Source organism: Populus euphratica, unplaced genomic scaffold, assembly GCF_000495115.2.
Source record: "Populus euphratica unplaced genomic scaffold, PopEup_1.0 scaffold1128.1, whole genome shotgun sequence".
NCBI classification, from domain to species: domain Eukaryota; kingdom Viridiplantae; phylum Streptophyta; class Magnoliopsida; order Malpighiales; family Salicaceae; genus Populus; species Populus euphratica.
The window spans coordinates 2230-15510 of NW_011500979.1; the positions used below are offsets into that span (position 1 = coordinate 2230).

At 31.2% G+C, this 13281-nt stretch overlaps 1 protein-coding gene and 1 pseudogene across 4 annotated transcripts; both read left to right on the plus strand.

Annotated features, from left to right (window-relative positions):
- The first annotated feature begins 352 nt into the window (after window positions 1–352).
- Window positions 353–3421, plus strand: LOC105116957 (cysteine-rich receptor-like protein kinase 15). Of its 4 annotated transcripts, none has more exons than XM_011014472.1 (7): window positions 353–427; window positions 561–1259; window positions 1520–1633; window positions 1724–2281; window positions 2383–2620; window positions 2719–2869; window positions 2957–3421. In XM_011014472.1, exons 1-7 carry the CDS (start codon window positions 391–393, stop codon window positions 3254–3256), a joined length of 2097 nt encoding a protein of 698 aa, XP_011012774.1. In that variant the 5' UTR covers window positions 353–390; the 3' UTR covers window positions 3257–3421. The 4 variants fall into 4 exon arrangements, 3 of the variants coding, with proteins under 3 accessions (XP_011012774.1, XP_011012775.1, XP_011012773.1); XM_011014473.1 differs by having other exon boundaries at window positions 355–1259; window positions 1724–1914; window positions 2071–2281; XR_840645.1 differs by having other exon boundaries at window positions 355–1259; window positions 2697–2869; window positions 2957–3042.
- Window positions 3422–9639: 6218 nt separating this feature from the next.
- On the plus strand, window positions 9640–12724 carry LOC105116956 (cysteine-rich receptor-like protein kinase 15; annotated as a pseudogene).
- Window positions 12725–13281: the final 557 nt, after the last annotated feature.

Sequence of the window (13281 nt, forward strand, 5' to 3'; positions counted from 1 at the left end):
TCTCAGGTTCGAGTCCTTAATTGCTTATATGATGGCCACTGGAGGCTTACATGATCGTTAACTTCAGGGCTCGTGGGATTAGTCGTGGTGCGCGCAAGCTGGCCCAGACACCCACGTTAATCTAAAAAAAAAAACGCTCATGCAAGCTATCAAATTCTATTTATAAAATTTCACAGCATTAATCCAAGTAATGGATTTTGAATAAAATACTCGGTCGTTGTTTATAAAATATTAAAGAATATAACATAAATTATAGTTTGAAGTTTCCTTAATTATTTAAAATGATTTTTTAGTATAATATTAGAGTTTTTATAATTAAATGGTTATGAATATGAAGATTTTTATTGATAATTTTATGTAAAGCCGCCAGAAGTTGCTTGCGTAAATGGAATGGCTTGCATAAATTTTTTACTTATCTCAATCCTAGGTTTTTATTTCTTGTCTTGTCTAAATTTTTGATAAGATGTTCATCCAAAATATAATTATGATCAGGCATGCACTTTTAGCCATGTGTTTCTTGATTATACTTCTTTCAATGCTCTTTGCCCTTGTTCTTGCAGACCCTCTATTCACTATTTGTTCATCTACTGAATATGGTAACTATGATCTGAAAAGCCCGTTCGGAAAGAACGTGAAGATTGTCCTTGAAACCTTGCCTTCCATCACTTCATCAACCGGCTATAACAGCACAGCTATCGGTGAATTGCCTGACAAAGTCACCGGCAAAGCACTTTGTAGGGGAGATGTCACTTCGAGTGCTTGTCAGACGTGTTTGAGAGATGCAAGCCAAAAACTGTTGAAAGATTGCGAAAGTAAAGAAGCAATCATATGGTATGAACGATGCCAAATTCACTACTCGTTTCAGAATATAACTTCATTGTATGTTTATGCCGGGAAGTATCCAGACATGGAATCTCATAATAAATCCGTATCAGATCCTGTTCATTTCTATGACAATGTAAGGTTCCTCATGGACAAACTGTCAAATGCGGCGGCGCTCAATCGTTCAAAGCTCATGTTTGAAACTGGGGAAATCAAGTTTTCAAGGAACGAAACCATATATGGCCATGTACAGTGCACTAGAGATATCAGAGAAGATGAGTGTCAGAAATGTTTGAGCTCTGCTTTGATTGATCTCAAGGGATGCTGTTCTTCAAAGCAAGGTGGAATTATTGTTAGTAGGAATTGCAATGTAAGATTTGAGCTGTACAAATACTACAACACCTCAAGTCACTTGATAACATTCCCAACTCCTAAAGGTGAGTAAACAGAATTTATTTTTACTGATGAACTGTCAGCAAACAGAAGTTATGTTTTGATTACACTTTAGTAAGAAAGGGCAGTACCACCAGTAACTCTTGGTGTTTCAAATGCTGGCTTTACTCATAAGTACCCAATTTGTTAATGATTGATATTGTTACTATTAATTCATTCTTTGAAAGGTAATGTATTGGTACCAAATTGTCCAGAATCCTAGTCCATTATTAAATGATATGCTACCAAATTCTTGCTTTGCAAGGCAGGAGTAATTGGAAGATGGTGGCAATTATTGTGTTTATACCTACAATGGTGCTTCCAATAGTCATTGGATCTTTCATTTTCTGTCTGAGGCGAAAAAGAAGAAGACAAAGAGGTATCTGAACCAAGTGATCACGTCCACTTTATTTAAATAGGCTCATTTACATCCGAATTCAAAAGTACTAAAACTCCTATTTTTTGGCAGACATGGAAAGAAATCACCTAAAATTATTGAAGGAATCAGCAAGTCCAATAGGGTTCACAACGACAGAAGAAGGTCGTTTGGTAAGTTCTGAGGACCTGCCTTTCATGGACTTAAGTACTATCAGAGCAGCCACAGACAACTTCTCCGACTCGAATAAGCTTGGACAAGGTGGGTTTGGCACTGTTTATAAGGTAAGTTGTAAAGGGGCTTCTCTGTCACAATCCACTGAGATTCAGCTGTCTTTGCAGTCCAACCCTCTAAAAGGAAAACCCAGTTTTTTATTCAGTTTGACATGGTTAAATATTGCTTCAGTTACACAGGATTTTCCTCATTGCAAATTGTTTCAGGGTGTGTTAACAAATGTGAAAGAAATAGCTGTTAAAAGGCTTTCAATAAAGTCATGGCAAGGTTTAGAGGAGTTCAAGAACGAATTCATGCTAATTGAAAAATTACAGCACCGAAACCTGGTGAGGCTGTTGGGATGTGGCATGGAAGGAGAGGAAAAGCTGCTCATATATGAGTTCATGCCTAACAAAAGCCTTGATATTTTTATCTTTGGTCTGTTCCATTCATTTATTTTGCCTTTGAATTCTTAAATTTTACATTTTCAACAATTAAATGACGCTAGAGGCTGAAGTTTCTTCTTATTCAAATTTCAGATGCCGAAAGACGTGCACAGCTTGATTGGGAGACATGTTACAACATAATTGGTGGCATTGCTAGAGGACTTCTTTATCTACATGAGGATTCTCGGCTTAGAATCATTCACCGGGATTTGAAACCTAGCAATGTTCTACTGGACCACGAAATGGTTGCCAAGATATCAGACTTTGGCATGGCTAGATTTTTCGGCGAAAACCAGAACAAAGCAAACACCAGAAGAGTAGTAGGAACATTGTACATCCCCTTTCTTCTCCACTATTTTTTTTTCCTTGTATTCTGACGATTTTGATCCGTAATTTTAATCTCCTAGGGTTTTCTTACACGTGAAACAGCGGATACATGGCTCCAGAGTACGCAATGGAAGGAATATTCTCAGTGAAATCGGATGTCTTCAGCTTTGGTGTTATACTTCTTGAGATTATAAGTGGGAAAAGAAGCAGTGGTTTTTACCTCACAGAGCATGGCCAGACACTCTTAGCATATGTGCGTACAGTATTTTCCCTACCCTTGAACATTTTCCCTTAATCTTGGCAGGTAATGTTATGACAAATTATGAAACCAAATTCACAGGCATGGAGATTATGGATTGAAGGGAAAGCAATGGAGTTTGTGGATCCTTTGTTGGTGGAAAGAAGCCCAGCAGAAGGGATTTTGAGGTGCCTGCATATTGGGCTGTTATGTGTGCAGAAGGATCCAGCAGACAGGCCCACAATGTCATTTGTGGACTTAGCATTGGCAAGCGACCCAATAGCTCTTCCTCAACCACAGCAACCAGCCTTTTCTCTCATTAAAATTGTTCCAGCTCACAAGTCTTCATCAACAGATCGTTCAGTGAATCAGATGACAGTCTCTAGTTTCTTACCGAGGTGATTGTCACTGAAATTCCCACTATGTTAATGTGTCCGGCAACTGGCATGGTTGGGAATATATTATTTCAATATATGTTAATGTGTCTGATATTCCTTTTTGATAAATTTGCTATGCTGACCTATACTTCGACTGGGATAATTTTTTTTTAATAAAAAACGAGAATATTAAGGCTTTTTTTAATGTGTATTTTGTCCAAAAAACACCCTGATCATATATTAAAAATTTTATACATATGTTTAATTAAATAAATAAAAAATCATATATATCAATAATTATGAGAACAAAGTGTTGATGCATCTATTTGACTTTTTTCACTACAAGTCGGATATTATTTCTCTAACACAAGAGAATGAATATATAAATATTGTTGACGTGGTTTTTTACCAAGATATATGAAATTAATTATTTAATATGTATTGAAATATATTCTTTTAAAAATACATATTTAAAAAGGTATTAATTAAAAAAAAATATACACGCATCTAATTTATGTTGAAAAATGACAAATAAGATACTATTAAGCTTGATATCATAATTTAAACTTATAAAATATTAATCAGAATATTTACTTGGCTCAAATTTTAAATTTAATTGTGTGAGTATTGTTTTCATATGACATTATTGATTTGATAAGTTGAAACTCGTGATCCTAATTATAAACTTTATATAATTAAATTATTTTTTAATTTTATTATATAATAATAAACAACATGTAAATCAAATTATAATTAACTTAATATTAAATAATTAAAGAAACTCAATTTTAAATAATAAAATAAAATAAATAAAAAATAAAAAAACCAATAAAAAAATCTAGTCTTACCTGGCAGGCCTTTATAAGAAGACTTTAAACTTAACTCCATGCTAGCTACTAGAGCAACAACAAAAAGTTCTTAACTGAATAGCTAAAACAATATATCAACCTATTTTTTTAACTGATTTTTTTCTTTTGTGGTATCTTTAGGTTAATTGATGATATAAAAATATAATCCCGCCTATTTTTTTTTTTGTTGTATTTATAATTCCTCATCATAAAAATGAAATAATACTATTATTAGTAAAAAAAAAATTTTAAGGATTAGAGTACAACCTCAATTTGGTCACGATCAGATATAAAATTTTCAAGGATTCTCTAATTTCCAAAACAGGTATCTTATCTTTGATAACACTAAAAAGAAGAAGTTAATGAAAAATCAACCTAAAGATACCACAAAAGAAAAAAAATCAGGTAGCCAAAGAGAGTGAAGTACTTCAATATATAAATGATTAAATAATTACTAACTTCATAAATCCTAATTAATCCTAATTAAAAATACTACCAGAAAATCGATAAATATAAATGAAAATATCGAGAGAATATTTTCGTCGGTAAAGTTTCGAGAGATTTTACCCACGGTAATATTTTCTCGGTATATACTGGGGGAACTACAATGGGAAAAAAATTAAAACAAAGCAAAAAAAAAAATGATAACGTGTCATTTTTACCAATAGAATTACCGATAAAATTTCATCGATAAAATCGTTGGTAAACTGTAAACACTGTTCATCATATCAAATATAAAGAGAATAACCGATAGACTATTCCGTCAATATTTTACAAAAAGCTCTATAACTGTTCACTTTCCAATTGCATTGTCAATTGTTCTTCTTTACTGACAAAATCACCAACGGATTGAAAAATCATCGGTGATTGTTAACGGTTTCTGAAAATTTTTTATGAAATTAAAATTTTAAATTAAGTATTATAGACAAAATTACCGACGGGATAATTAAAAAATGTTAATATTTAATTATCTGTCGGTGAGACCATAGCTAACGCGCCTCAATAAAAAACTTGAATCCCCTATTTCACAAGAGACAGATTCATTTCTTCTTCTTCTTCTTCTTCTTCTTCTTCTTTTTCCTTATGTGTAAAAAACATCAATTTTTCTTCTTTTCTCTCCTTATCTCTTTCTCTTCTTCTCTGTGCTCAGGTATGCTTTCTTCTTCTTTCTTCTTTTATCCTCTTTTTTCTAATTAATATGCTGAACGATTTTTTCTCTCTCTCCTTAGCTTCACTTGTAACTACATTAAAGTAAGATTTTTTTTTTCTTTTTTCATGATTTTTTTCACTATATTTGTTTTTAGCCTTAATAATTGTATGAATGTTGTTGTGAGATTTTTTTTCATATAAGATCAATTTTTAGTTGATTTATTTATAGGATTTTAAAATTTTTAGCAATCACAACTTTATTTTTTTCATATGAATTTTTTTAGTTGAATTTATTTTTTTATTTTATTTATTTGTTGCAAATTTGTTTGAGTTGATTTTTTCTTTTTTTTCCCCAAGCATTTTGAGTATATTATAGAGTGTTAATTTATGTTAATTCAATTATTTTATAATTTTATAAAATAATTTTTTTAAAATGTTTTTAAATAATTACCGACAGAATTAGCAATGGTATTTTTTGAGGGATATACTGACGGAATGAAGCGGGTAATGTTTTTTTACACGTTTGTTTTGTCAGTAATAATATTTTTTATTACTAACAAATTTATCGATGAACAAAAAATTACTAATAAAAAATTCATCGATGAAGTATTTTTATTTGTAATTTTATTAATAAATTAATTATCGATAGAATGTATATTTTATACTGACTGAAAAATTCTTTTAATAAAACTATTAAATGATAATGAAAATTCTATTCAGACATCGTCAAAAATGAAAAATAACTTACTAACGGTACATGTTCTGCGCAAGTAATGATCATTATACATACCTTTTTTTTTCTTTTTTTTTTTATTAACGTGGGTGTCCGGGCCAGCTTACGCGCACCACGACTAATCCCACGGTCCACTGGACATCCGGCAAGCCTCAGTGAACAGGTTAGGCACTGCGGGGGTGACAGACGTATCACACAGCAAGGAGCCAGCAGAACCAGGAAGGACACCACTCGCCAGCCCCACCCCCACCCTCATTGTACATACCTTAATCCCAAGGCAAAGCAACATAAAATCCAAATTAGAAATTTCAGCATGATTCCGATAGTTGTGCTCGTGATGGTGGGTGATTCGCTTCCTCAGAATTATTTTCGAATGACTTGTGAAAGTATCAAGGAAGGAAAATCTTTTCTCAACCACCAAGCAAGAATGCTTTTTGTCGAACACTCACATATATCCAGAAGATGGTCAAAAAAAAAAAAAAAGATGGAAATATATCCTCAAAAACAAAAATAGAACAAATATTATGTTCCAATAACGTTTCACATACATGGTACAACACTTTTTCCAAGCACTTATGTTCTTATTTTTGTACCTTTCTATACATACCCAGTAAAAGTACCATTTATACTGTATTTGCTAACTTCACATATAGAAAATTATTATTTTAAAAAATAATGTTCCAAATATGTAAAAAAAAAAGGATATTTGAAAAACAATGAATATATCCTCCTATAGGAGATAGCATCAGAAAATGTTTTACAACGCGTTGTAAATATTTTTAGCTAAAATTTAATATGATTTGGATCATTTTGATGTATTGATATCAAAAATAATTTTTAAAAAATAAAAAAATATTATTGGCATGTATTTCGTACGAAAAGCTATTTAAAAAGTAACCGTAACCACATTGTCAAATAGACGCTTAACGAGCAATAACTGCATAGCTATTAAATTGGAACTGGTGGTTGACTAATGATCTAAAGATCTGATAAAACCTAGTTGAAACTTGTATTTTTTTCTAGCCAAAGATTTTTTTTTAGTTGATTATTAATTCTTTTCAAAGTTTACTATATAAATACTAAAAAAATATTTTATTTTTTCAATGTGAATATTTTAAAGCCCTTTAATATATATATATATATATATATATTCTATGTTCATAAGAAAAAATTATTTTTTCAATATGGAATTTGAAACCATTTAATATATATACTCTATATTAACAAGAAAAAAATTGTGTTTTTTCAATAAGAAATAAAAACTATTTTTGAATTAAATACTTCAACTTAAAAGGATAATATACTAATATAGTATCTTTTCAATATAGAATAAAAATCTTTACAAATAATCTTTTAAACTTCATTATTTATAACATGTGTAATCTATATTCAAATGGATTATTTCATAATTTTTTCATATAAAATATTAAAACTTTAAATATTTTGTTTTAAAATTTTTTGAGTTGATTCGAGTTGATCTGGATCAACCCATGTAACCTGAGTCCCGACTTTTTAGTTGGGTCAACCCTAGATCGGGTCTAATAACTATGGGTAAAAGGTCTATGGATCCCAAAATAAGCTATATTGATGAAAAATGTTGAATTTATTAAAAATTCTTATCAATTTATAGACTTATTAATTTTGACTTTAATATTAAAAAATTAAATACAAAATTATCTGTTTCGATAATATACATATATTAGTAACTAAAATTGGAATTTTAATAACGATTTTAATGCCTTTTTCGTATAAAGCTAATTATTAGTAATTTAATTAACTTTGTTTGTAAGAAATTAATTATTAGTATTTGTATTCATCCTATCTCTAATTAGGAAGTTATTAAAATAACAATACATAATTTCTAAATATAGTATGGAAATGACGATGCATTTATACTTTATTTAAAATAATAAAATTAGTATTTTTTATTAAAAAATATTTTTAATATTAGTGTATCAAAATGATCTAAAAACATAAAAAAAAAATTAATTTGAAGTAAAGAAAAAAGAAAACAAATTTAAATGTTTTTAAAATATTTTCAAAATACAAAAAGAAACAAGCTCTAATACTGAAAAGAGCCTTTACTATTAATTTTTCATTAATTATAAGGCTTTCTATAATTTCTTACCTTTAATTTATCCAGACAAGTGTTATTAGCAAATTAGTACTCTAGCATTTTATTTTTATTTTTCTTATTTTGTATTATTAGAGTATTTTATTTTTTTATTTAAATAATTATAATAGCTTTTTGAAAAATAAAAAAATAAATGAATAAAAGTTAAATTTGTGCATTCTATTGTGTGTGTGTGTTTTTTTTTTTGTTGTAAATTTTAATCTGTCTTGTTAGGGTTTATATGTTTTCTATATTTTACCTAAAAATTTTAATTTATTTAAATTAATTAAATCCCGTATCTTTTATTTTTGTTTCACTTTGTGTAAATTTCAATTTCATCAACAAAGTTTATGAAAAAAAAATATGATAATTTTTTTCCCCACCAACATTATATATATATTGAACAAAAATCCTTGAGAAAAAGCAATAATATCCCATATAAATTTAAGTTTAGGGATTATGTTTTGAAAACCAAATGGCCAAATATACTGGGTAGGGCAAGAAATTGGAAAACGTACATCAACCTTTCGGCTTTTGGATCTTCTTGTGGAAAATGCAGCTACGGGCTCATAAATACTCGTTGGGTCAAGTGCGGATAAGGACATAGATTCTTTGAAATTAGAATGAGATTGTCGATGCCTTGATGATATTCCTTAATAATTTTTAATATCCCATATAAATGGAATGGTAGCTTGAATATAGGACAATTTTAACATCACATAATGTTTTGACAAATCAAAGCTGCTCCTTGATGAAAACATCAAAGAAAGAAAGAGAACTGATGATGGAGATAGATCAGAATGGGGAATGTTTTGATGAAGAAAATTAAAAGAGAGAGTTAAATAAATTTTATCATATTTGTTCTAATAAACAAATATATTTTTTACTGATTTTCTTTTTCATCTCTGTTAATTTCAATTATTTAATTTTATTTCTTTACTTCTTTAATGATATTGTGATTTTTAATAATACAATTAAAATCCACACACCTGACAGAAACAAGGGAGGGAGAAATTGGAACAAAAATGAAAGATACGGGGATAAAACGGAATAAAAATAAAAGATATAAGATCTAATTGAAACAAACCAAAGATTTTAGATGAAATTAAAATATATACTTTATTTTTTAAAGTTTTTTAATAAAACCAAATTCCGTGCTCTTTTCTCCATTGGTTAGTATTAGATTATTATGTTTGTATTTAATTTTATCAAATAAAATATAAATAGTGAAACTCAAACTTATAATTAATTAGTCAATAAATTTTTTATATATTATCAAAGAATTATTTCAACTTTAAAATTAATTGGTGAAATTTTAATATATGATTTAATATTTTTTTAACAAAACAAAACAATAACAAGTATACACTGAACTATACTCGGAAAAGGCCCATGTATTTGAACTTAGCAAATAGAAGACTCGGCAGGATTCATATAAAAGTCATATCTAGAAAATTTTCATTTGAATGCCAATTTATTCTTGGTCAATCAATTAAGTCAATGCTCAGGCCGGTCATTTTTAATTGACAAAGTAAAATGTATTCTCAGAGATGATTATTCTCTCCCCATGATCACCTCTACAACTTTAATAGTCCCATTACTCCACATGGTTTCAAGCGACTTTCCAAGCCGCCCTTTTTTTCCCCGTTAAATTTGCTCCAAAATGATCCTGATGACAACCATAGATGTAAATTTAGTCATGTTTTTGCTGATCATACCGTTGTCAGCTCTCCCAGCCATTACTGTTGCAGACCATCTTTTTACATCTTGCTCCAATAACACAACCAACTACACTCTCAACAGTCCATTTGAGAGCAACCTCAAGCATCTTCTTGAGATCTTGCCTTCCATCACTTCATTAACAGGTTTTAACTACACCTCTGTTGGAGAACCCCCTGCCAAGGTCTATGGCCAAGCACTGTGCAGAGGTGATGTCAACTCAAGTTCTTGTCAGGCTTGTGTGGAGAAGGCAAGCCAAGAAATCTTTAATGATTGTAGAAATTATAAAGATGCAATCATATGGTATGAACTTTGCCAAGTTCACTACTCGTTTCAGAATATGACTTCCTTGTATGTTTATACAGGGAAGTATCCAGACTGCGATTCTCAGGCGAAATTTCTATCAGATCCAAAACAGTTCTCTGATGTTCTAATCTACTTAATGACTAAACTGTCAACTGAGGCCGCTGTCAATCCTTCCAAGCACATGTTTGCAACTGGGTCAATCAAATTTAGAAGCGATACCGTATATGGTCATGCACAGTGCACACGAGATATCATAGCAGATGATTGTCAAGCATGTTTGACAACTGCTTTGGCTGAACTCAAAGGATGCTGTTCGTCACGGCAAGGTGGAATTATTGTTAGCAGGAATTGCGACGTGAGATTTGAGCTGTACAAATATTACAATGCCTCGAGTTACTTGTTAACATATCCGAATCCTAAAGGTTAGTGAACAGAAATTTTTTTGCTGAAAATCTGTGAGCGAAAAGAAGTAATCATGTCTTGCATTAATGACTGATATGGTTATTCTTAATTCTTGCCCATGACGGATAACATGTAGCGCAAGATTGTCCACAATCTTAGTTTATTATTTTTGGAGATTAAATATTTTTCTTCATAAATTGAATCTTATGCAATTCTCTGCTTTGCATGGCAGGAAGTAATTGGAAGATTGGGATAGTGGCATTTGCAGCATGTGCTCCTGTAGTGGTGATTGTAATTGTCATTGGGTCTTGCATTGTCTGTCTGCTGAAAGAAAGACGACAACAAAGAGGTAAATTAACTAAGCGATCAGCAGATTGTTAGGCTAAATTGATATCAGAACTACAAAAGATTAAAACTCCGATTCTTTGTCAGGCGTGGAAAGAAGTCACCTAGCATTACTACAGGAATTGGCCTGTCCAAGAGGGGTCACAATGACAGATGAAGGTCAGTTGGTAAGTTCTGAGGACCTGCCTTTCATGGACTTAACTACTATCAGAGCATCTACAGACAACTTCTCCGATTCAAATAAGCTTGGACAAGGTGGGTTTGGCACTGTTTATAAGGTAAGTGGTAAAGGTGTGCTGTCATAATCCACTGAGATTCAGGAGTATGTCTTTCCAATCCATCTCTCCAGGAAAACCGAGTTTTTTGTTCTGTTTGCCATGGCTTAATATTGCTTCAGTTGACAAAATTTGCCTCGTCGCAAATTTGTTTCAGGGTGTGTTACCAGATGGGAAAGAAATAGCTGTTAAAAGGCTGTCAAGGAAGTCATGGCAAGGCTTAGAGGAGTTCAAGAATGAAGTCACCGAAACCTTGTGAGGCTATTGGGATGTGGCATAGAAGGAGATGAAAAGCTGCTCATATATGAATTCATGCATAACAAAAGCCTTGATATCTTTATCTTTGGTCTGTTCTTTCCATTTAGCTTGCCTTTGAATTCTTAAATATTACATTTTCAACAATTAAACGATGCAAGATATTCAAATTTCAGATGCCGAAAGACGCGCACTTCTTGATTGGGATACATGTTACAACATAGCTGGTGGGATTGCTAGAGGACTTCTTTACCTGCACGAGGATTCCCGGCTTAGAATCATTCACCGGGATTTGAAACCTAGCAATGTGCTACTAGACCATGAAATGGTTGCCAAGATATCAGACTTTGGCATGGCTAGAATTTTCTGCGAAAACCAGAACAAAGCTAACACTAGAAGAGTAGTAGGAACATTGTAAGCCCTCTTTTAATTTTTTTTTTAACTCTAATTTCTTTTTCTAGTTTGGTGATGATTTTAGTCCTAAATTCTTATAACTTATTCAAAGTACGTCTTACGCACGAAACAGCGGGTATATGGCTCCGGAGTACGCAATGGGAGGGCTCTTCTCAGTGAAATCAGATGTCTTCAGCTTTGGTGTTATACTACTGGAGATCACAAGTGGGAAAAGAAGTAGTGGCTTTTATCTCTCAGAACATGGCCAGACACTCTTAGCATATGTTTGTACAATACATCGCTGCCATCAAAATTTCCATTCAAATAATTTTCAACCTATCAAAAAGAATTTGAAGCTTGAAAATTATAACTAGGTACTGTTATGATTTTTTTTTCATGCAATTTGACAGGCGTGGAGATTGTGGAATGAAGGGAGAGAAATGGAATTAGTGGATCCTTCGTTGATGGACAGAAGTCAAACAGAAGGGATTGTGAGGTGCATACATGTTGGGCTGTTATGCGTGCAGGAAGATCCAGCAGACAGGCCAACAATGTCATTTGTGGTTCTAGCTTTGGGAAGTGACCCAATAGCTCTTCCTCAGCCGAAACAACCTGCTTTCTCTCTAGGTAAAATGGTTCCAATCTACAAGTCTTCACCCACATATCCTTCTGTAAATCAAATGACTGTTTCTGATATCGCACCGCGCTGATTGTTAATAAGATTGCCACTGTTCCTGTCAATGTCTGCGGCAATATTTGGTGTGGTTCAGAATAGCTTGTTTTCTTAGCCATTTTGTTAAGATCTCAAAATGGCGAATAGAAGACCTCAAATTGTGTATAATAACAATGTGTCTGAAAAGCTAGTTGGAATTATAAGGGTTCTGACAAATTATAAGCTAGAAATAAATAGCATGAGGAGACAGTACTGTCCACTAATTTTAAGGGGGTGCTGATATAGTTTTGGTTCTGGTTACATTTAAATTGTAAAAATATTGAGATAAAAATATATTAGATCAATTCAAGTCAATATAAGTTAATATATAAACTTTATAATTTGGAATATGAGATTGTTATAATCTCATAAAAAATAAAAATAAAATATATATTAAAGTCAAATTCTTTATCAATCCAAACATTGAAAGATGAAATTAAAAAAAAAATCAATTATAAAAAAAAACTTGAATAAAGTAAGTTAACCTACAAAACACATAATCTAGATTATGAGATCATAATAACCTCAAAGAAAGTAAACCAAATAAAATTATAAAATTTAATTCCCTAATAAATCTAATATTAAAGAATAAAATTAAAAATAATAAAACAAAGGAAAAAATTATTGTTCCAATTAACACTGCTTTGGTTGAGGAGGTCATCAATAATTTTAATTATATTTTATATTTATATAAATATTAAATTGCCCTTCAACCAATCTAATAATAATATAAAAATCAATGTGAAAATATAAAAAAAAACCCCTTAACAATAATTTTGGATTTTTTACTTTCAAGTGTA